General features: G+C 46.8%; 1 protein-coding gene and 1 pseudogene across 1 annotated transcript; both read left to right on the top strand.

Annotated features, from left to right (window-relative positions):
* Positions 1-8,093: 8,093 nt before the first annotated feature.
* On the top strand, positions 8,094-9,202 carry LOC124689619 (annotated as a pseudogene).
* A 1,632-nt stretch (positions 9,203-10,834) lies between these two features.
* On the top strand, positions 10,835-12,115 carry LOC124689618 (scopoletin glucosyltransferase-like). Its single transcript, XM_047223122.1, has one exon. It carries the CDS (start codon positions 10,835-10,837, stop codon positions 12,113-12,115), a length of 1,281 nt encoding a protein of 426 aa, XP_047079078.1.
* The last annotated feature ends 12,780 nt before the right edge of the window (positions 12,116-24,895 follow it).

Below are 24,895 nucleotides of genomic sequence, written 5' to 3'. Positions count from 1 at the left end.
TCATTATTTATCTATGGTGGAAGGACTCGATAAGTATACGGTAACAAGTGCTATACACTGTCTCCGATAGAAGCATTATAGAACATAAGGTCTTTGATAACGCATATTTAGTTGATGCACCTGTATGTGTTCTGAGATGGTGTCACTTATGTTTTGGTTATCTTTGATTTATTCTTGGAAATTCTTTGGACTTGTGTAGGAAGAGATGTGGTTTTTCATAGCTCTGTTGGTGACATCTTAGCAATTGATTTTGATCTCGTATGTTCTGATTCTTATGATAGGTTTTTTTATTTAGGGAGAAATAGCTCTTATTTGTTGTGCTTCTAGTTTTGGTTGGGCAGAATAGCTTTGCTTTGTTCTCGATTCTAATGATGGCATGAATAACAAGAGAACACTACCACATTTGATCTATTTTTCACTTTTGTTGTTGAGTTGTCAAGAAGATAGGCTACAGTATCCATGGTCATTTTTTTCCACTTTAGAGCTCTTTGTAGTCACTCTTGAATATTGCCCATTATCCTTATGGATCATGCTTATTTTTGAAGAATGTCGTGCTTTATTTGTTTCCTCGATAGGTTGTCCTTATGTTATATACAAATAACGGGACTGAACTTTTGTCTCTTGGCTGCAATGATGTGGAAATGGCAGTGCGAGTGACAATAATCCCGATGGCAAGGTAGGCCGAAGACTTTTACTCATTTGGACTTCGGTTGGAATCCTTTTTACTTACCTTCCGTATCATCCCTACTATCTCGTTAATCTACGGCAGTTTTGCCTCAAGGGCAGCCTGTAGCGTCTCCAGAAGGAGTAGCACGTGATCTGCAAGGTGAGTTGCCAATTTCCTGTTCGTTTATGTTTGGTGTGGTTCGGTTCCATTGATATTACAACGTCCATATGCGCCACGGTTGGGTTGCGGGAGCCATCCGTGCTGATTGTGGCTCTCCTGCTTGCCTAGTGACATGTTGTAGTGGCGTAGGTAGTTTACACTGCTTGGTTGCACCTGTATTTGTAAGATTTAGTGTCCCTTAGTTTGCTGGAAAATATTATGTGTTTCGGAGTGAGTATTGTGTTTCGGAGTGAGTTAGCTCCTCTCGTTTTCTCATTGATTCAGTATAATGCATACATGATGCACACATGGTTTGTTGTGATCAGGAATAATTTTCTTCTTTCTTGTTCATATGTAATTCTCTTTGTTCAAATTATTGGAACCACTGTCATGTAATATTTGCTTGCTAAAGTTTGCTTCTTTTTCCCTGTTGTGTAAATGTTTACACTAATGTTTAGTGATTAGGTCCTGTTTTGGGAGAATAGCTCCATTATTTTACATTGCTCTAATTCTGGTTAAGAAAATACCATCGAGAACAAAATTTGGCTACTAAATGTAGTAGATTATACATATATTTATGTTTGATTCCAACATGAAAGAATGTTCTCAAAGACAATCCTGTTCTCACTTTTCTTTTATGCTTCCCAATGTGATCCCAGTTTGATCTAGTCTTTTCTTACTTGGTTCTTTTTATCGGGAATTAACATATGTTTATCTCTTGTGCGGTTGTGCTATTCCCGGGAGCTGTCACGGGCTGCTCGATCATCCTAGCCACGGATAGCTGTGTCGACTCCATGTTTTTGGTGAGTTTCGTTTCTCCCTTCGCTGCTCTACATGGCCATGTATGCATGGTTACCTCCGCATCCTCGGATGCTATGCTGATGGTCATGAGCTATTTCTATTTGGGCAAACATACTTGCTCCTGTCTTTTATATGTCAAGAGGCCTCGAAACCTCCATTTCTTATGTTTTTTGGGTTCTTCCGCTGATAGATGCTACGTGATGTAGCGATGTGGTGTTTCATTTCCTGTTTTGGTGCAAGTGTTGTGAACGACTTTGCTCCTAGTGACGTCCTGGAAGTTTCGAGGTTGCTTGCAATGTCGTTCCTGAACATAGTTTGGTATCTAGTTTTATGTGTTGTGTAGCGCTTTTTCAGGTTAAGATCGAGTCTGCTCTAGCAAGTTGTCCATTTTTTGGGCGAAATTTGATGCGGTAGTAGAGAGTTTCCTTTGAATTTAGTGAGTGTAATTGAGCTGCAATGGTTCAACCATTTAACTCTACTTATGTGAATATTTGGTGTGATCTATTCATTCATTCAAATTTATCGGTTGCCCTCTTATGTTGGTTACAAATTTATATCCTTTGACAAAATTCTATCTTTTGAATTGCCGAATACTAGTAGCACTCGCATTTGTAGGCAGCGGTAGCACTACATGTACCAATTTGTACGTATTACTATTACTATGACAAGATAGTAATTCCGCTAGTCAAGTCTTGTTTCAACATCTTATTGTTTTTCTTTCTTTCCCGGAAGTTAACTTGTGTCTTTTCTCGGGTGATTCTTGGTAACTATTTGGCTTCAAGAATACCAAGTGGCGGAACTATTCAAATGGCCTCTTTTTTACGCCGAGGTTTAGGTAAGATGTCGGGTTTCTCTTCTTTTTCCTCTCGTGAGCTTTGTGATATTGTGGCTATGTTGGCATGTAGGACTGGTTGTTAGAAGTTCTTAATTCTATTCCATTCTTTTTGTTCAGATTATTTGAAACTGGTCATGTGAAGTTGGTACAGATGTTTGACACTTTGCATTACGTATTGCTCTAATCTTAGATGGTCATAGAGATTAATTAGCCACATGTAGATGTGGACTGAGTCTGTGATGAACTAATTCATCTGAAGATGTATTTGATAAGGGTTGTATTGGTATTGGAGGCTTGCATGGGTTCTTTGGTCAGAGTGTTAATTGCATGCACATCTTGCTCTCGTTCATGTAACACTCTTATGTTTTACTTTTGTATTGTTCAAATGGGTGCGCAGATTCTAAATCTAAAGAATTGTTTACTATATGCAAAACATACTACTGTTGTAGTTTATCGGGGTAAAACTTAATGTTGTGTTGTTCAGCTAATATATCTTTGTTGCTATTGATTTTGTTTAAAGCTCCGATGTTTTTGTGTGGTGACTGACTTCCATTGCAAATTTACAATGGCTATGCGAGACTAGATTACCAAGTTACTAGATGTTTCATGTGAGCTTTACGGAGTTGATGATAGATCGTTGAATCACAGTTCCTTCTGCAGAATATTGTATCGAGTTAATCAAAGCATATAGGATTTTCAGGAGTGAAGGTAATGCCATGCTTGGACTTTGAGGGGATGTTTTTTTTATCTATTTACATATAACAATGGTTCCGATATCAAGTCGGTGCAGGTGGTGATACCTGCTGGGAATGTTTTGGTCAAAGACCCCGAGTAGAAACGGGCTCTAATCTTTTGATCACAGGTGGTCCTCTCTTACCAAATGATTGCCACTTAACTAGTGCGAGTGCTTACTGTATTAATTAGATCAACAGCAAGGTAGCACTTGATGACAAGACTGTATCTTGATGTGTTGTTTTCTTTTGCATCACGGTTTTGATTGACGAGTGACATCACTTGCTGTCAATTTGTTTCTTTTTATGGAGTCCTGAAAATTGTATGCACATCTATGTCACTATGTATCTTCTTGGTAGTTACGGTATATGTTGGTGTTTATTTTCCCGATAACTTGAAAACTATGGTGCAGTTGTAAATCCATATACATAGGTGACTCGCCTTTTCGAGGAAACAAAGGTGCTATCATGTTGGTAGATAGATGAATGTCTGTTGTCATGCGTGTCTAGTTGAAGTCTTCCTCTTAAATCTATTTATTTCTTTGCGTAATATGCTTTATTAAAGCCGACGCTGATGTTTTGTTCATGCTTGGAGGATAAATAACAAGGCATCGGCTGGAGTGTTGAGCCTCGATGCATCACTCGACAAGGAAGAACACGGGGACAAGGAGATGTCGCCATCAGGACCTAGCCTCCTTGAATATTATCTCCGTGATGTATATAGTTGCAAAGGATGTGTTTTGCTGTAATATTCGCTGTACCAGGTTGCATGAGTTGTGTTGTATGCGCCTTTAGTTTTTTTTTTTTTTGCTTTGTGATGTGAATGTCCCTAAAAGATGGAAGGTCTTGGCAAATTTTCTTGCTGATATATATTCGTTTTTATTGTTGATTGTTTGATATGTGACCTGAATGCTTGAGAAATCATAAAGGTGTTGGCAAATTTTCGATTTTTTTGTGTAGTTATCTATAGCAAGTATTGAGGAATGTTGATTTGGAGCTGAGCTTGTATATGCATGTATATTAGACTTGCAATGCGTGCCAAGGGGATGTTAGGAAAAACTGGCCTAACTGGCCTGATCGATGACACGCCCATATATCTACAAGAAGCCTTGCTAATAAATTACTAGCTTTAGGTATTAAACAAAACTACTGATCTTTGCAAACAAGTAGAAATAAGTAAATTTTAACAAGTGCTAGATAGGAAGCAGTATCAATCTAGTTAGCTACCTTCGACCCGGAAATAGTCAAGCGAGCTGAAGCCTTGTGTTTGTTGGTGTGAATAGCTGTTGTCTTGATCTATGTGGGCAATGATCTGTAGCAAAGCTTGCCGTTGTAAAATCTTGATGATAGTTTCTCAATTTTAATCTCCTTGCACAACATCAACATTGGTACTGCTATCGCGCCTTAATGAATCCTTGGACCTAACCTGATCGATTTACGATTGTAAAGCTGATCCTATCGCTCGGTTGTTTCTTGGACCAAGCAGGCTTTTTCTTGGACCAAGCAAGACTTAATATATTGGGTACTTCGTTTTCTTGTAGGAAAGTCTTGAAACCACACAAGCAGATATGAAATTTTTCAGAGATGATTAGATCGGTCAAAAATCGGGTTCACATGCAGATGCACGTTTAAGTCGGCTACTTTTGTAATCGCATGCCGGATCACGAGCCAACTTTTCTGGTGTTGTAGAGTGACGTGGTCCTATAAGTTCCCGCGTGTACTAAAGGTTGTTGATGAACACAATACTAGTGTCGCCGGAGGTCGGAGTTTGGAGTTGATGGAAGACGAGTACTAGCGCATCCGTCACCACCGATGGCTTTCTCCAACAAGCGGAGTGCGAGCCGGATAAAGAAGGGCTTTCCTTGTTTGAATTGCCGAACAAAGACAATGGTAAGGAGGATATGAGACTTCTATGTAATCCGCGGGTTCATTTTCGCTGTCCAGAACCGAAGGAGGCCGTTGGTGAGTCCATCCCCGAGCCATGTTCCCAATTTAGCACGAGGCTGCGAGGGCCCGGCACCTCGGGTTTTTATAGTCACCGGCCGGCCCCGTGGCTCCATGGGGCGGGTAGGTGAGTGTAGGCCGAGCATCCGTTGAGATAAAACGGTTGAATAAATCATCGTTGTGCTTTGTGAGTTGTGGGGCCTTGTGTTATCCATGGATACATCCTTTTCGTTGGTTAGCCCCAATCTAGAGAACAGGTCAACCTCAAATGTGCCAGTATGTAGCGCTACAAGTTGAGCTGACTTTTTAACCACGCATGAAAAATGACTTAGTGCTCATTATTTTCAGCTAGGAAAAACCACTTAGTACCCAGTTACCTAATCGGCTAATCCAATAAATCTAACTAATTCTTCAGGCCTAACAAAGCAGTAGTATGGACCCCTTACTAGTCCAAGTGAGGCTCCAACGACACAACAATGCCGAGGTGGCGAGCGGTTCAGTTCGTGAGAGTGCCCACGCAGCGACGGCTATCAGCGGGGACTCGGAAGGGCCAGCGGGGCATACGCAGTTGCATAAGCAAGCCGAGCCGAGTCACCAAAATCTGGCTAGCGTTGAACAATTTATCAATCTGTGTGTCCCGTACTTCCGTGTTGAACAAATTGTGAAACTTCACGTTTTCTCCATTAGATTTATTATATTTGTTGACTTTTAATACCCATTATCAACAATCGGCCATTGATGGAAGACACTACTAGCTCTCGCTTTCTTCATCGCCGATGATTTTCATCATGGCCTGGTTTTATAGATGGAGGAAGGCCTCGCGATTCCGAGCGGGAAACGGATGGATCTTGGGATGAGCGCCGGGATGAATGGCGGACATGGTTACATCACGGATTGGTGACGTGAAGTGTGGAGCGGAGATCTCGCATATTATTAAGCAAACAATTTGAGACACGGTTTAAAGGAGGGGATTGGATGGCATGCGAATGCGACCGGACGGATAGTTAATGACCTGCCTTCCGTGGGTTACATACAACAAGTAGTAGGCGGTAATTTTGCCGGCTTGACCGTGCGCGCGAGGCAACATGGTAGGTAGTAGGATGGATCGACACGGTTGCAGCAATACCTGTTTTAGGATGCCTTTTGAGCAACACATGGCGCTCAATGGGTGAAATCTGGGCTGTACAATATTCGGAACAATTTTAGTGGAACTACAAGACTATCTCGCTTTGACGATATTGCTATCCCTGCAAGTACGGGCCTGCCATAATGTTAAGTTGCGATAAAAACTCTGGACCCTGAATTGCGTAAAAGTTTTGGCTAGAATCAATTGGCTTAATCTTGAAACTACTGGGACCCGATTTAGGGAGATAAATCGGGAGAGAAATAGAAAGGGGACTCCACATCGCCGTCCGGCCACACGTAGTTTTCTCTCCGGCGGCATCGTGGCCTGCCGTCCCGTCGCCAAGTGCAAGGAGGAGATGGAGAGGACGAGGCCGAACGAGACGACGGAGAAGGGTGATCCCCACCAGTACTAGTTTGTCAACGTCAGGCCATGTTGTTGCGTCGAGCCAGGAGGTACGTGCATAGAGCTGCTAATAAGGATTGAGAGGAGATGTTTGGACCGATCGATTTCTCTATATGTTTTTTTCCCCGATCGAAAGATCTGATTACTTTCTTGACGGTGATGTTTCGATCGACCGATTTCCCAATCTGTTTTTTTTCTTGTTCTTTTGTTGGCGGTGAGAAGCAGCTACATAGCAGCAGCAGGCAACAAAAACAAAACTTTGAACCTTTTGCAAGTTTGTACAGATTGACGGTAGAAACTTTTTGCAAAATCTTAGGGATGTCTATCGGCGCCGACCGGTTTCTCCATCAGCTATGCGAATGTGCGAGCTGGAGAAAGAACGGATTTGTCCTTGGTTTAGCGAGACAGGTCGGGAAAGAAATAGAAAGGGGACGCCGGAGATTTCTTTATGGAATGGATGGATCACGGCCGCCGCGATCCGGAGCATGGTGGGCTCCCCTCCTCCCGCGTCCCGTCGCCAAAGTCCAAAGTCATAAGTCACGGCACGCGCCGCCGCCGCGGCGGCGACCATGGCCTTCTTTTATAGATTGAGGAAGGGTCCGTGTTTGTTTTTCCGAGCGGGAACAGATGGATTTTGGCGGTTGTTGCGAACTGAACCGCGCGGGGTGGACGGCAGAGAAGGGTAGCTGCACGGATCGGTGACGTGGACTGGCGCTAGCGGAGATGTCGCAGATAGATTAATTAAGCAATCAATCGCCATGAGACGCGCGCGTGGTTTGGAGGAGCGGATTATTAGTAGATGGCATGCCTGTGATTGTTGGCCGCGGCAGCGCAGGATTTCCGCATCTTTGGTGGGCCGCATTGTACGCAGCAGGCGCGCAACGTATTTTTGGTCGCCCGCGAGGATTAGCATGCATTGCCATAGTACGCGAAGAAGCATTGACATAGTACGGCATTTTTTTTTTTGGTTTGATTTGCGCAGGACGCAGCATGGCGTGGCGCGGCGCGGCGCGTAGTAGCGACGATTAGCGGCTCGGGATGTTTCCTTGGTTCCGATGAATTAACGCCCGCGTATCAGAGCCTTTGCGTTCGGGTCCGTTGACCATGTGCGACGTTGGCGCGTGAGGAGGCGCGTGAGCCGAGCCGAGCTGGCGAAGCAGCAATCCCGCGCCGATCCTCCAATGCGCGCGGGGACTTGGACCGATGGGGGTTGTCCAGCTCGCCTCCCAGCCCGCCTGTGAGCTTGGTCCCTCCTCCCTTTTCCCCCTTACCCGTTCACCCCACATGTCCCGGTCAGATCATGCCTCGTCCAGTTTCTACCATACACGAAAAAGCGAAAACAAAACTGCCACCAAATTACAACCAACTAGAGCGCCCAAACGACAAGAGCGAGCGAGCTGCCTACCGGCAACACCCAGCGCGCCATCCATGGCTACGCAGCATGAGCGGCAGCGGCAGCAACCGCTGCACATCCTCTTCTTCCCTTTCTTCGCGCCCGGGCACCTCCTTCCGGCCGCCGACGTGGCCGCCGTTTTCGCCGCCCGCGGCGCGAGCTGCACCATCCTCACCACGCCCGTCAACGCCGGCATCATCCGCCCGGCCGTCGACCGTGCCAACGACGGCGGCTCCGGAACAGTCGATATCGCCCTGATGCCGTTCCCCGACGTGGGGCTCCCGCCGGGCGTCGAGAACTACATGGCCCTTACCACGCTCCAGGTAGACTGCCGCGCCAAGTTCATGCGAGCCGTGCAGCTGGTCCGCGAGCCATTCAGCCGGTTCCTGGCCAACAACCGCCCCGTCGACGTCGTCGTGTCCGACAGCTTCTTCAGCTGGTCCGCGGACGCCGCCGCGGAGCACGGCGTTCCGCGGCTCGTGTTCACTCCAGTGTGTTCGCGCGGTCCTGCAACGAGACCATGCTGCGCAGCAACCCATTGGAGACGATGACGGCAAATGAGGGCGATCCTGAAGCTCTCCTTTCGCTGACGGGGCTGCCGCACCGCGTCGAGCTGCGCCGGAGCCAGATGATGGACCCCGAGAAGCAGCCGGGGGCGTGGGCGTTCTACCAGAGCAACAACGCCGCCGACCAGAGGAGCTTCGGCGAGGTGTTCAACAGCTTCCACGAGCTGGAGCCGGACTACGTGGAGCACTTCCAGACGACGCTCGGCCGCCGCGCGTTCCTTGTGGGGCCGGTCGCCCTCGCCACCAGGGACATGGCTGGGAGCGGCGCCAACGTCAACGCCGACGTTAACAAGGACTGCTGTCTGCGGTGGCTAGACACGAAGCCGGCCGGCTCAGTGGTGTACGTCTCCTTCGGCACGGCAACACGTTTCTCGCCGGCGGAGCTGCGCGAGATATCCCGCGGCCTCGACCTCTCCGGCAACAACTTCGTGTGGGCTATCAGTGCCGGCGAAAGCACCGAGTGGATGCCTGAAGGCTTTGCCGAGCTGACGGCAAACATCGGCAACAGCCGCGGCTTCATCATACGAGGTTGGGCGCCGCAGACGCTCATCCAGCACCATGCACAACACAAATATTAAACATCTAAACTGGACCATGCACAGCATGTGCATAACTGCATATTAACCACAAATGCACTGTAGACATATCAACAAACATGCGAATACAAGTTTTCCGTTCCATCACCCAAATTTGGACCTAACAATGTAGCAAGATTTCTCACCATGTCACCTATATGATATTATTACTGCAAACATCACAGTTTCATTTCTGGAAATATTAAAAGGCCGAGACCCCATACAGGCTACAGCCATACAAACTCACACTACTAACAAGCAGAAACAAAGCACTAGTTAAGATCATCTTGTAAGCCCATTCCACCAGAGTTAAGATGGCAACTGCCCCAAATAAACGACTTCATGCACATACATCACAGGTCCAAAGTGGCATTTATAGGGCATACACGAAACTTACCATTGCACAACTGCAGATCATCAGGAGCCAAGTAGAAGCAGCAAGCAAAGACATGGAGTCTGTCTCAGTTGTCCTTGGGTCCTCCAGATTCCAAGTAGTGCAGCTACTGGTCGTCCTCCTTGTCCTTGAAGAACAACACATGGTCAATTACAACACTATAAAATCTGCTCTTGGCCATTCCATACATAGAAAAATACTGAATCCACATCAATCAATCCCACATGCAAATACTAGCTTTGCTTTCCCTGAGCCAGATTTGAACATGGCCACATAACCATTTTTTTTCAGAAATCAACGGGGGGCGATTGCCCACCTGAACTCGAATTTTCCATTAAAAAAATTTAGCAGTACAGGAGCGACGCCAGGGGGAGGCTGCAGCCAGCATTCCTGGGGTCTGGGGCGGCATACCGCGCCCAGGGTAGGGGGAGAGGGGAATACAAAGGGGGGAGATCTGGAGAAGCTAGGAGATGTACTGGCACCAGGCCAACAGGGGGCTTGTGTCTATTCTAGCTGAGGCGCGGACGACCCATAAGCGGAGGTGGTCAACGACCATAGCGATCACCCATGCGGTAGTCATGTGCACTGCGTCAAAGACCATCCTGTTTCGGGACTTCCAAATGGACCACAGGAGAGCAAGGATGGCAGTGTTCCGCGCCCTCTTGTGCATCCGTGGCAGATCTTCAGAGAGGCCATCGAGGAGAGTTGGTAAGTCATCGCCGTTGTGGGGGCGCCCGAGGGGGAGACGATGTTCCACGGAGGTCGGCGGCGGGGGCAGCAAACGAACAGGTGCGTGATGTTTTTTGTATGGCCCGGACAAAACGGACAGGTCGGGGGAGGGCACACAGCCCAGTGCGATGCAGCATCGCACGAGTTCTGGTTTTTTGGAGGCGTAGAATCCAGAAGAACACCCGAACTTTAAGCGGTGCAAAGCAGTCCCAGTTGATGTCTTGGCCCGGGAGAACGCATCCCGAGGAGTGCAAGGCTTGATAGACGTCCCCAGTGTTGAAGTTGGGGAAAGGGCCGAGAGCGATGGTACGGGTGTCTGGCATCATGGTGAGGGAGATCCGGGAGAGGCAAGCATGCACAAAGTCAATATCACTAGAGGCAGCAGCAGTCAGACGGTGGATTAGAGGGATCTCAACGCCCCCATCCTCACCACGCCCGTCAACGCCGACACCATCCGCCCGGCCGTCGACCGTGCCAACGACGGCGGCTCCGGAACAGTCGATATCGCCCTGATGCCGTTCCCCGACGTGGGGCTCCCGCCGGGCATCGAGAACTACATGGCCCTTACCACGCTCCAGGTAGACTGCCGCGCCAAGTTCATGCGAGCGGTGCAGCTGGTCCAAGAGCCATTCCACCGGTTCCTGGCCGACAACCGCCCCGACGCCGTCGTGTCCGACAGCTTCTTCAGCTGCTCCGCGGACGCCGCCGCGGATCACGGCGTCCCGCGGCTCGTGTTCACCGGCACCAGCGTGTTCGCGCGGTCCTGCAACGAGACCATGCTGCGCAGCAACCCGCTGCAAACGACGACGGCAAATGAGGGCGATCCTGAAGCTCTTGCTTCGCTGCCGGGGCTGCCGCACCGCGTCGAGCTTCGGAGGAGCCAGATGATGGACCCCGGGAAGCAGCCGGGGGCGTGGGCGTTCTACCAGAGCAACAACGCCGCCGACCAGAGGAGCTTCGGCGAGGTGTTCAACAGCTTCCATGACCTGGAGCCGGACTACGTGGAGCACTTCCAGACGACGCTCGGCCGCCGCGCGTTCCTTGTGGGGCCGGTCGCCCTCGCCACCAGGGACATGGCTGGGACCGGCGCCAACGTCAACGCCGACGTTAACAAGGACAGATGTCTGCGGTGGCTAGACACGAAGTCGGCTGGCTCAGTGGTGTACATCTCCTTTGGCACGGCAACACGTTTCTCGCCGGTGGAGCTGCGCGAGATATCCCGTGGCCTCGACCTTTCTGGCATGAACTTCGTGTGGGCTATCAGTGCCGGCGAAAGCACCGAGTGGATGCCTGAAGGCTTTGCCGAGCTGACGGCAAACGTCGGTGACAGCCGCGGCTTCATCATCTGGGGCTGGGCGCCGCAGACGCTCATCCTGAACCACATCGCCCTCGGCGGGTTCATGACGCACTGTGGCTGGAACTCTGTGCTGGAGGCCGTGAGCGCCGGCGTGCCGATGGTGACATGGCCGCGGTACGCCGACCAGTTCTACAACGAGAAGCTCGTCGTGGAGGTGCTCAAGGTAGGCGTCAGCGTCGGCGCCAGGGACTACGCCTCGGCCATGGAGAACCATGACGTGATCGGCGGCGAGGTGATCGCTGAATCCATCATAGCACTCATGGAAAACAACGAGCAGGGCGACGCTATACGGAAGAAGACTAATGAGCTCGGTGTCAAGGCGAGGAGCGCGGTGGAGAAGGGTGGATCTTCGTACAGCGTTGTCGGACGGCTGATGGAGGAGCTGATGGCCCGCCGGCGGTGCTCCGTCGGCTTCCGGGCAGCAGGTGGAGTTTGATCTGCCGGTTGGCATTTTTGTCGTTGCAAAGTGGCCTGTTAAACCGCCAGCGCTCTTCGTTACAGTACCTAAGACGACGCGGGCGATGTAGCTGTGTACTACGGCACACTAGCTTCAATGTCCTGCCGATCCCTGCGCCAGGATACCGCGTCCGTGATGATAGTTTTTCCCCTCTGTAGCGCTGATGGCACGGTTGCATGTAGGCCCGTTAAGCTGCTAGATTCTGTGTGTCTCGCACAAGGTTTCCCTCTGTAGCGCTGATGGCATGGTTGCATGTAGGCCCGTTAAGCTGCTAGATTCTGTGTGTCTCGCACAAGGTTTAAAATAGTGGCGGCCTCGTTCAAACAATGTGGACGCTATACCATGCTAATAGCACGCTATATTGCTAATAGCGTTTTTTTAAACGGTTTTGCTATGTCTCGGTCAACTGAGATTTTTTAAAGTCTAAGTCACTTATAAAAAGTGATTTGAGTTGCACTTTTCTGTTTAAAAAGTGCAATTAAATTTTTCTGTTGAAAAAGTGCAATTGCACTTTTCTGCCAGAAATGTGCAACTAGACCAAGTTGCACTTTTCTTTAAATTGCAGTTGCATTTTTCTGAGGTGATTGAGACTTAAGAAAATCTCAGTCAACTGAGACATAGACACACCTTTTTTTTTTAACCCAGAGATATAGCCTAAAAATGAAACATTTTAGAAAAAATGATGGACATATAGTCCAAAAGTGACTAAACCATACATACATAACCACATACAAAATAGTACTCCAATTTTTTAGAAGGCAAACATCAACATTCAACAAAGCAACAACATAATATAAATGATCTGTTAAAAATCATTACCATTAGCGATATTATCTTATGATTCAGAAGAGAAACCAACATATTACAATTCAACATCATAAAAAAGTGAAAGCAACTTCTTCTTTTTTAAGAGGAAAATTTGGGCGCTCTGGGCCAATAGGCTGGAAAAAAATAGCACGCTAACTCTATCAAGGTTTAAAGAGATATAGCATGTTATTATTTTACAAATAGCGTCATAGCGAGCAAGCTACGAAAATTTAGGGCGTGGACCCTCTAAATATGCTATACATGATATTATCGAAGAAATAGCGTGCTATTTTAAACCTTGGTCTCGTATAATACATTGCTAGCTAGCTGGTCACGCATAGCATGTGATTTTAAAACATTATTGTTATAGCTTTGCTCACAAACTGTGCACACGAACTCAGAGGCAGAGACGTATAAATGAGTAGTCCTCCCTTCACATTGGTGTATCCTAGCCTACTAGGCCACTCTATAAAAAAATCTGCAACAAATACACATTACTCCAAAAATGTGGTTAAACAACATTATTTTTGGCTACATATTGATTTGCACCAAAAATCACCAACAGTTTAACGAAAAATACAAACATATACAACAAAACCATGTGCTTGTAAGAATTTGGTGCAGATTTATATACAATAATAATCACCCAGTAACTTCAACAAAATTGAAAGATCAGAGATGGTAAACCTAGAGGGGGGGGTGAATAGGTTTCTACAGATTTTAATTCTTTCTTTGCAATATTAGGCTTTGCGGAATATAAAGGTGAGCCTAATGCAAACTAGGTGAGACAACCTATATGAGGATACAACTAACTCGAGCACGAAGGCTCTCACAAGCAGTTAAATCAGAAGTAAAGAGTTCGGTTAGAGATAACCGATAGCACGCGGAGACGAGGGTTTATTCCCGTGTTCCCTTCCTTTGCAAGAAGGTACGTCACGTTTGGAGGAGTGGAGGTCCCACAAAGGATTCCCCGCGCCACGAAGGCTCACCCTATTCTCCGGAGCCTATCCCACGAAGGAATAGCTCTCTCACTTGTGGTAGACTTCGAGGTAGCCTCCAAACCTTCACAATCTTGTCGGGAGCAAATCCACAGCCCGGATGCTTCGGACCACTCTTGCCCACCTAGGGTTTCCAAGGAACCCTAGAGAGCAAGCTTCTTGATGAATACAAGGGGGGTGAGATTTGGCTTGGTAGAACAGTAGATCGGGTCCTCCTGTATCGTTTCCCCTGAGGGATTTGAGTTTGGGTGGTGGAGGAGGGAGATCTGAGGCTTTTGGTGTTTCTAACAATGGAGTATGAGAGAGAGAGAGCTCAAGAACAGCTTGTAGTGTAGTGCCTACCCCTTCAGAGGTAGAAGAAGGGGTATATATAGTGTCACTTGAAATATGCCACGTCATCAGATTCCTCGAGAAACCCTGTCAACCGGGCCTGGCGCCGGACAGGCCGGCGTTGGGGCCGGTCAGACCGGGCCAGGGACCGGACCGCCGGTTTCAACCGGAGCTGGGACCGGGTCCCGATCGGGCGGGCTTCTGAGGCTACTGGATCATGCCCGGTGGGCACAAGCGTGTAGGCCGGTTGGGCGCCGGGCCACCCGGTCCCTCATCCGGTCCGACCGGGCCAGCGACCGGATCGACCGGTCCAAACCGGGCCGGCGACCGGACCCTGACCGGACCAGCGCTCCGACCTTACTGGATTCCATCCGGTTGGCACCGGTCTTGGGGCCGGTCGGCGCCGGGCTGGCCGGTGCCAGGGCCGGTCTGACCGGGCCAGGAACCGGTCATGCTGTGAAAATCCTTTGTTGATTTTTCACCGAAGTGGGGGGTCTCCCATTTCCTTCTTGTTCCATTGATACAGCGTTATACCTCTTTGGCTAATACCTGGGAATCATCTTGTAGACATGTATTAGTCCAAATACTCTAGCACGGTGTCATAGTTAACAAAATAATGGATAAGGGTAAAATACCCTTACAATCTCCCCCTTTTTGGTATACGATGACAAACCGAGCTAGAGTCACATATTGATATTATGATAAGCTTTTAAACCTTGATTCCATATGAGATATTGACACAGCTCCCCCATAATGTGTGCACTTGGAGAATTTGCGTCTGAATGCAAAGTGCACCATTTGTAGAATATGAGAAGCTCCCCCAATATCTTTAGGAAACAAGCATGGTATGAAAATGTGAATATCAAGATATATAAGCATAACACATAATCATCCTAACATAGATATTAAGCATAAAGGTACATGTCCATACACGAATTACTTAAAGTAGCAAATGGTTCTTGGAATGAAAAAGCAAGCAAATAAGCACAAGCCACATAAGAAGCAAATCAAAATGTCAAGCATGGCTTGTGCAACCAAGGAACCCGTAATCCTAGAATTCTACTCTCTTCTCCCCCTTTGGCATCAGAACACCAAAAAGGCGAAGAAAAGAGTAGGGATGCTAGCGCTCCCGTCACTAGAACTCGTGCCCCGCGGATGGAGAGCTACCATCACCATCATCATCATCCCCTTCATCATCATCCTCGCCATCACCATCCTCATCGCCTTCATCCTCTTCATCATCATCATCATTTCTATGTCCAGAGGTATCAGGGTCCTGAGCAGTGCGAGGAGGGAGACCACTGTGAGCATACATGGAGAGATCAAAGTTCTAAAGCATCTCATCAGTCAGAGGAGGCATCTCCCAGTTAGGTGCATGCACAAGCTCCATCTCGGGACCAGAAGGAGGAACATGAGCATTTCTAGCAGCCATGAAGTCATTTTGGCGCCTCCTAGTTTCTTGGTTCAAGGCAAGGCTTTGATGTGCAACATCATTGGTATTTTTGCACATCTGCCATAAGCTGGAGAAGAATCGTGAGGCACCATGCTGTGGGCGCCTAGAGTAGCGAGAGCTAGCAGGGTCATGACTTTCCTTGGACCGACGCTCAGAAGGCATCATGGCAGGGATGTCCGGTCTATCTCCTTGGATAGGTACCTTGAAGGCTTCCATCTTGACCCGTTCACCTTGCGTGTTGTGAGGTGCTTGCACAACCTTGTTGATGAGCAGCTGAATGTACTGAGCATAATTTGGAGTCATCCTTTCATGAACAGAGCGCCTCGGCTCACGTAGATGAGATCACAGCCATCAATGGTCTTCCGGTGCTCGGGGTGGCGGTAGTATATTAGGTTCGGATGATATGCACGGCATTCACTTGTATCTCCGGACTTGCTGATGAGATTCTCACGGAATAGCTTGGCAAGTAGAAGGTATGAGTAGTACATGCCGGAGATAGTGGGAGGGCCAGCTGTGGGTTCTGGAGGACAGCAGAAGGCAATGTCCCCTTTATTGAACTTGTTCTGAGAGTAATCTTGAAACCATGAGCACGACCACCAGCAAACCCCATGGCTTCACATAAATCAAGATAGTTGCAAGTATATTTTGCTTGTCCTATCATCCAAGTCATAGTGCGAGCTGCGTCATCATGGAAAAACACAGTGCAGTGAAATTGCCTCACAAGGATTGGACAATAGCACCCATCAGTAGGCGTCAAGCACATGAGATCAAACAACCCCATCCGCTTCAAGGTGGCAACCACAAAGCGATACTTGGTGGCTTCATGCATTTTAAGAACATCCTTGATGGCCTTGGGCATCACAAAAGTACCATTCTTCATGCACTCTTGAGAGTTGTAGTAGTCTTCCCACAAATGCTGCTGAGTGATGGTCCAGAAGAATTTATCACCTTGAAGGTAAGTGGGTTCCGGGAATCGATAGGGGTTCTCATCTCAAAGTCTTCTCCGGGCACCAACATTTACTCGTGCCAACATTGTAATGTGGCACTATCTCGACAAGGTCATCACCTGGTGCTCGCCTCGTTTATCTTTCTTCTTATTGGCAACTTTCTTGATTCTTCCTCCAGTTGAGCTGCTCGGACCAGTGTACCGAGGTGCTTTAGGAGGCACACGAGAGCTAGTACGGCATCCCGGAGGCCTCGCAGGCCTTCCTCTCTTGCCAACGATGCCACGGTCATCACTACTCGAACCATCTGTGAATCAGCAAATAGAGTGGGGATAGCAGTGGGGTAAGTGTACATGTCATCAAAAATAGGGAGGCCAAGAGCATAGCATATATTCAAGTGTTGGGATGAAGTTACTCGAAGAACTGGGCAATCCGGCGCATAGGCCGTTCCAACCGGACGAGAGACCGGGCGAGCCGGTTTCCCATCCGGTCGACCGGGCCACGCGCCGGAACGGCCGGTTGAGTGGTCGGTTGACCGGGCCAGAGACCGAGTGCTGTCGATTTGTGATGTTTGCCCAGAAATTCAACCACAAAATCATCCAAAACTCATAAACTTGAACATATACTATAGCAATAGAGTGGAGTATGTGCATGGTGGTGTGAAAAACACTCTAATGGCATGAGGACTTACAAACCCGAACCCTAACCCTAACCCTAAGTTTCTCCACTTTTCCTCAAGAAAAATGCAATGTGTGAGGAGGGCTTAGAGAAAGAGGAAAAAGGAGAACAATTTCCCCTTAGACATGGTCCTCCTTCCTCAAAGAAACAAGAAGAACACCTAGGTAGAGCTTGAGAGCCAAATCCCCAAGATCTCCCAAAGTAGCTTGAGAGGGACCAAATCCCTTAGTGGGGATGTTGCAAGGGTCCCGATCTATGACTTGGTGAAGTTTGAGGGGATTCTAGTGGTGGGAAGGCCCTAGGGAGAGGTGGAGATGGTGGAGGCGGCGGCCATGGTGTCTATGGTGAAAGGGGGGAAGTGAGGAAGAAGATCCCCAAGGGGTAACCTCCTCCCCACTTAACCAGCCGCACGACCGGCACACCGGCCGGTCGACCGGGCCACAGACCGGGTGACCTGGCGCTGAGGCCGGTCCGACCGGTGCCTAGGCCGGCCAGGCATTTTTTTTTAACTCAATTTGCATTGTTTTGCCTCGTTTTTGCCCCTATTCTTTGTGCAATTGTATGTGAATGCTCAGATGATGACATGTACATATAGATAGATAGACAATGATGAGATGAGCACAGACATGGGGTTGGAAGCACAAAATTTTCTAGGCATACCCATTGGAGTGAAAATCCAAACAAGATGTAAATAGCAACAATGGGCATGATTCGAAATATATATCAAGAATCATAAGTAATTTTGAAGTAATTTTTGTAATAAGATCATTTAGCCTTGTATAGTCAAATCAAGTTGCAATTGAGGCTTAATGAGGGGCGGGGGATTACTCCCCCTATGTGAAAGCGCAAATGTCATGAGACCTCGAAGAGACATGCTTGGGTCCATATAATGACATTGGGTCTATTTATGTTGCCCACATAGGTATGCATCATACCAAGATATGGTAAGATGACTATCACCATATGTGTTGTGCCTCTAATTAAGCTAGGTAGCTAGATACATGCAAGAATATAGTGCAAGAAGTTATTCAATCTAAATTTTTAGGATCAAGAATACCAAGTTCTCCTCTCAAGTTCACAAACCGTGCTTCATGCATCCAAAGGCTTAGTGAAAATATCCGCCAATTGGTATGTGTCCCCACATGAGTGAGATCAATGTCCCCATTGGCAACATGGTCACGTAGGAAGTGATGGCGGATGTCAATGTGTTTGATGCGACAATGTTGAACCGGGTTATTGGCGATCTTTATTGCACTTCCGTTGTCACATAGAAGAGGCACCGTACCAAGAGACACACCATAGTCTTTCAAGGTTTGCTTCATCCATAACAACTAAGTGCAACAAGATGTCGCGGATATGTATTCGGCTTCGGCGGTGGATAGAGGGGTGGAGTTTTGTTTCTTTGATTACCAACTCACCAATGACCGGCCAATAAATTGGCAAGCCCCGGAGGTAGACTTCCGGTCAACCTTATCACCGGCCCAATCGGAATCCGAGTAGCCAATAAGTTCAAAGGTTGACCCCTTTGGATACCATAGCCCGAGAGTAGGAGTAAGAACAAGGTATCTTAGAATCCGTTTGACCGCCATCAAATGGCTCTCCTTAGGAGCAGATTGAAAACGAGCACACATCCCTACACTTAGCATGATATCCGGCCTAGAGGCACAAAGGTAGAGCAAGGATCTTATCATGGAACGGTATACCTTTATATCCACATCCTTCTCACCATCACATGAGCCAAGTTGCCCCTTTACGAGCATGGGTGTCTTCATTGGACTTGCATTGGTCATGTTGAACTTCTTGAGCATGTCCTTTACATACTTTTCTTGAGAGATGAAGGTGCCTTGTGCAAGTTGCCTCACTTGGAAGCCTAGGAAAAACTTCAACTCTCCCATCATGGACATTTCAAATTTCCTAGTCATCAATAGCTCAAAAGCTTTGTTATGATTGGGGTTAGTTCCACCAAAGATAATATCATCAACATATATTTGACATATAAATAAGCCACCCCTTTAACCCTCTTGGTGAAAAGGGTGGAATCGACCGTACCCATGCAAAACCATTCTTGTAGTAGGAAATCCCTAAGGAACTCATACCAAGCACGTGGAGCTTGCTTGAGACCGTAGAGTGCCTTATGGAGTAAATACACATGGTTGGATCGGCATGGGTCTTCGAAACCCGGGGGTTGAGCTACATATGCAGTTTCTTTTAGGGGACCATTCAAAAATGCACTTTTCACGTCCATTTGATATAGTTTGAAATTGTGGAAAGATGCAAATGCAAGCAAAAGACGAATAGCTTCAAGACGCGCGGGCTACCGGCGCAAAGGTATCCTCAAAATCCATACCTTCTATTTGGGCAAACCCTTGCGCCACTAACCTTGCTTTATTTCTAATGACAATGCCATTCTCATCTTGCTTGTTCTTGAATACCCATTTGGTCCCAATAACATTGATGCGATGATCCTTGGGTCTCTCAACTAGAGACCATACTTCATTACGAGTGAAACAATCCAATTCTTCTTGCATGACAATTACCCAATCCGGATCAACCAAGGCTTCATGTACCTTGAGTGGCTCAAAACTAGACACAAAAGCATGATGTTGACAATAAGTGATAAGTAATGCATGGTGTCTACGAGTTACCACTCCTTTTGAGATGCTACCAAGGACTTGATCTACTTTCATGTCACTTTCCCTTGTAGCAGCCTTGATCTTCCGAATGGTTCCTTCATGATCAATGAATTCATCTCTTGCTAATACTCGATCATGAGGGACAACTTGAGCTTGAACATGAGTTGAGGATGTTTCGTGATCATCATCATGGTCTTGCTCAGTGGGTTGAGGGCTTTCTTCTTGTTCTTCGGAATGTGGCTCATCTTGAGTAGAGGATAAATCTTGAGTTGCACTTGATGGCTCAGCTTGAGTTTAGCTAGGCTCTACTTGGGCTGAACTTGATACTTCTATTCCATCATCTTGATCATCATTATGAACTTCTATGGGCCGGATGTGTCCAATGCCCATACGCTTGATGGCACTAGAAGGATCATCATCATTACCTGCAACACATGGAACAACTTGCTCCACTTGGGAGCCATTATCCTTTAAGAAAACCACGTCACAAGATACTTCAATAGCCCCAGTGGACTTTTTGTAGTATCTATAGGCGTGGGAGTTCTCCGCATATCCAACAAATGTGCCCTCCATGGTTCTAGTTTCAAATTTACCAAGCTTCCCTTTATTGTTCTTAACAAGACATTTGCATCAAAAGACACGAATGTACATGACATTAGGCTTGTTACATGTGAGAAGATCGTATGGTGTTTTGTTGTGGAGGGGCGGAGGAAGAGCCGGTTGGAGTAGTGGACAGCTGTAGAGATGGCTTCTCCCCAAAAGTTGTGAGGTGAGTTGAATTCACTCAACATGGTTCTTGCCATCTCAATGATAGTCCGGTTCTTCCTTTCAACAACACCATTTTGTTGAGGGGTGTATGGAGCTGAAAACTCATGCTTGATGCCCTCATCATCAACAAACTCTTGCATAGCGTAGTTCTTGAACTCGGTGCCATTGTCGGTCCTTATTGCCTTGATCTCGATTCATACATCCGTTGAGCCTTCTTGGCAAAGGTAATGAACTCTCTATGGGTCTCATCCTTAGACTTGAGGAGAAAGACCCAAGAGTATCTTGAGTAATCATCGACAATGACAAGTCCGTACTTGCTTCCACCAAAAGTATCATAATGTGATGGCCCAAAGAGATCAAAATGAAGGAGCTCCAAAGGCCTAGATGTGGTGATGATGCTCTTGATAGGATGTCTCTTCTTGAGTTGTTTTCCGGCTACACATGCACTGCATACACGATATTTCTCAAAACAAATGCCGGTTAGTCCAACAATGTGCTCACCCTTTAGGAGTTGTTTAAGATTTCTCATGTTAACATGACCAAGGCGGCGATGCCACAACCAACCTTCGTCATGCTTGGCCGCCATTAGACATGTGGAGGGAGAGGGACTCTCTTTCGAGAGGTCAACCACGTAAAGGTTGTTCTCCACATATCTAACAAGGACCAATTTGAGATTGTCACTCCTAAAGAATTGCACTTAATACTTAGTAAAATATGAATTATAACCGGCATCGGCAAGATGATATATAGAAAGCAAGTTATAACCAAGGGATTCAACAAGCATGACCGTCTCAAGGCACAAGTCCTTAGAGATTGCCACCTTGCCATACCCAAGTACCTTTCCCTTTGATTTGTCACCAAAGGTGATGCTTGACTTCTTGTTAATATCTTCAATGAATTGGTCAAGCACACCTCTTCCTCCGGTCATATGATTGGTGCATCCACTATCAAACACCCATTTTGGACCACCGGAGAAATACCCCTACAAAATCAAGTAGAGGATTTAGAAACCTATTGATTAATGGGTTCCCTAGTCATGGCAACAAGATCTTTTGGTACCCAAATCGAGTACCCTCTATAAGCATAGCCATTACGAGGTCCTACATAGTTAGCATAAACATCACCATAATAATCAATAAATAAAGCATAGTGATTGTTTGGCCCCGTGCGGTCACAACTAGTGGCTTTGCCCTTTGAGGCTTTGCCATTATTAGTGACCTTCTTGTTCTTTTCTTGAGCGGGCTTCTCCTTCTTGTAGTTGTTCTTCTTGTAGGGCTTGGGAACATACCCAAGTCCATGCTTTTGATTGTTTGACCTTTGCTTACTCAAGAGGTCATCCAATCCCATCTTATTCTTGGTTGTGGTGAACTTGGCAAGTTCTTTCTTCAACCTAACATTATCCTCAAGAGTAGTTGCTTGCTCACAAGCCGATTCATTAGGATAATAGTTGAGACCATATTTGGTTAACAAATATTCAAGATATGTATTGGTCTCAACATGCAAAGATAGTTCCTCTTGCAAACGAACATGTTCCTCAACAAGTTTAGCATGCTCACTAGTGAATGAGGTAGAGGAACTAGCAACATTTTTATCAATAATGGGATCATTCATTGATTCAAGAGCCTTCTTGTAGGTTTCTTGGAGTAGGTAATGGCTCTCTCCAAGTTTCTTGAGCTCATCCTTAGCAAGCTTGTTAGCTCTTTCAAGGTGGTCAAGATCCCTAGTGAGAGAGGCATGAGAAACTTCAAGCTCCTCCTTTGAGGCATTGAGCTCTTGGGTCAATGATTGAGCCCTTTCAATAGTTTCAAGATCCTTAACTTTATCTAGTTCATAAGTTTCAAGTTGTTGCTTAAGGCCTTGATCGAGATATACACCTTTCGATTTTTAGCTCTTGTCTTAGGAGATTGAATCTCCATTCCTTATCATTCAAATGATATTCTAATTCCTCAATGGAATCGTCCTTTTCTTTGAGGGAGTCCATCAAGAAATCAAACTTGACAAGAGCTTCACCACGAAGGGTGCATCTAACTTTGTAAAGTTCCTTAAGCATGGCTAATTCTTCTTGATTTTCAGATTCATCATCAAGAGCACTAGTTAGAGAAGGCGGGGATTCCATTACCTTAGTTTCTCTTGCCATTAGACAAGAGCCAACGATCGTAGAGGGGAGAGAATCATCGGAGTCATCATCTTGAGTCATTCTTGCCATGAAGGAAGAACCGACATCATTCTCCGTGGAGTAGTCCTTGGAGTAATCATATGTGAAGAGTGACCCGGGCTTGGAGAAAGCCAAACCGGCCACTCCGGCCTCCTTCTCCTCATCTTCCTCTTCTTCATCGGAGATGTACTCGGCCCCAATAAAGGCTCTACCCTTGTTCTTCTTGTATCGATCGTTGATAGGGTTTGGCTTCAATCTTGGCTTGACCCCTTTTACAAACTTTGGCTTGTCTACCCTTTTCTCGTAAGGGCACTCATTTGCAAAGTGACCATCTTCATCACAGTTATAGCAGGTTCTCTTCTTCTTCTCATTGAGGAGCATTGGAAACTTTGCCTTGTACTTTTTGGCAAAGAAAGCAAAGTCTGTGGCGATGTCACTAGTTGAAGTCATCTCTTCATCTTCTTCAATTTCACAGACTTCTTCTCTTCCATGGTCAGCTCTAGCTTTGAGAGAAAGGTTGTGTGATGCTTCATGGTTGTGTGAGGCTTCATCAACACGGTTCATCGCCATGAGCCTCTTTCCTGTCTTGGCCAAGTTCTCATTTGCTGCCACATAGGAGACTAGATCATCGGCGTTCAGATCAACACTCTTGGTAATGAGTTGCAAGTTGAGTGCAAGGTTGGTGTCCTTTTGCTTGACTGCAATCATGGCAATGACCTTGGACTTTATGAAATGTTCATTCATCTCAAAGCCATCGTTGTACTTTTCACATCCAAGTCCCTTCACCTTCACTCTAAGAGCACCAAGCCTTGCATAGGCATCGGCCACGGATTCTCCTTCTCTAATCATGAACATAGTTGCCTCTTGCTTCGCGGACTCATAAAGAGCTGATTGGATTAGATTGGTTCCCTCTTGGAGTAGTACGATCCGATCCCACAACTCTTTAGCGGAGTCAATGTCATTGACTTGATCAAGGAGCTTGCGGTTGATGCCACTCCTAATCTTGTCACGTGCGGAGGCATTGAGTTGACGGTTGTAGAATTCGGTGGAGGTCAACCGAGCGGGATCTTTTGGCTTCCGGTATCCATCAACAATGATCTCCCACAACTCCACACTGCAGCTGCGAATATGAGATTCCATAGTAGATTTCCAAAAAGGAAAGTGAGTTCCATCAAAATGGGGAACATTCCCACTATGGTTTATATGAGGCATGGGTGAAGTATTTTTGGGGTAGTCATGGTTGACTTCATGGAAGATTTCCTTAGAGTCCGAAGCCCCACTAGGAGCCCCACCAGTTAGGTTTTTAAGCATGGCAGTCATTTCTGCCATTTGGCTTTGTAGTTCATCCTCCTTTTTCTTCTTCTCGGCATCATATGCCAAGAATCTAGATTTCATTTCTCTAACCGAAAGATTAGAGTCTTCATCTAGACCCTCGAATAGTTTTTCCATCTCACACTTAAGTCGGTGAAGCCCTTAATAAGAGTCCAGGCTCTAATACCAATTGAAAGATCATAGGTGGTAAACCTAGAGGCGGGGGGTGAATAGGTTTCTACAGATTTTAATTCTTTCTTTGCAATATCAGACTTTGCGGAATATAAAGGTGAGCCTAATGCAAACTAGGTGGGACAACCTATATGAGGATACAACTAACTCGAGCACGAAGGCTCTCACAGGCAGTTAAATCACAAGTAAAGAGTTCGGTTAGAGATAACCGATAGCACACAGAGACGAGGGTTTATTCCCATGTTCCCTTCCTTTGCAAGAAGGTACGTCACGTTTGGAGGAGTGGAGGTCCCACGAAGGATTCCCCGCGCCACGAAGGCTCACCCTATTCTCAGGAGCTTATCCCACGAAGGAATAACTATCTCACTTGTGGTAGACTTTGAGGTAGCCTCCAAACCTTCACAATCTTGTCAGGAGTAAATCCACAGCCCGGATGCTTCCAGACCACTCTTGCCCACCTAGGGTTTCCAAGGAACCCTAGAGAGCAAGC

This window comes from Lolium rigidum, chromosome 2 (assembly GCF_022539505.1).
Source record: "Lolium rigidum isolate FL_2022 chromosome 2, APGP_CSIRO_Lrig_0.1, whole genome shotgun sequence".
Taxonomy (NCBI): Eukaryota; Viridiplantae; Streptophyta; class Magnoliopsida; order Poales; family Poaceae; genus Lolium; species Lolium rigidum.
The sequence above is the reverse complement of the archived record's forward strand: the minus strand, read 5'-3'. Positions and strand labels throughout refer to the sequence as shown.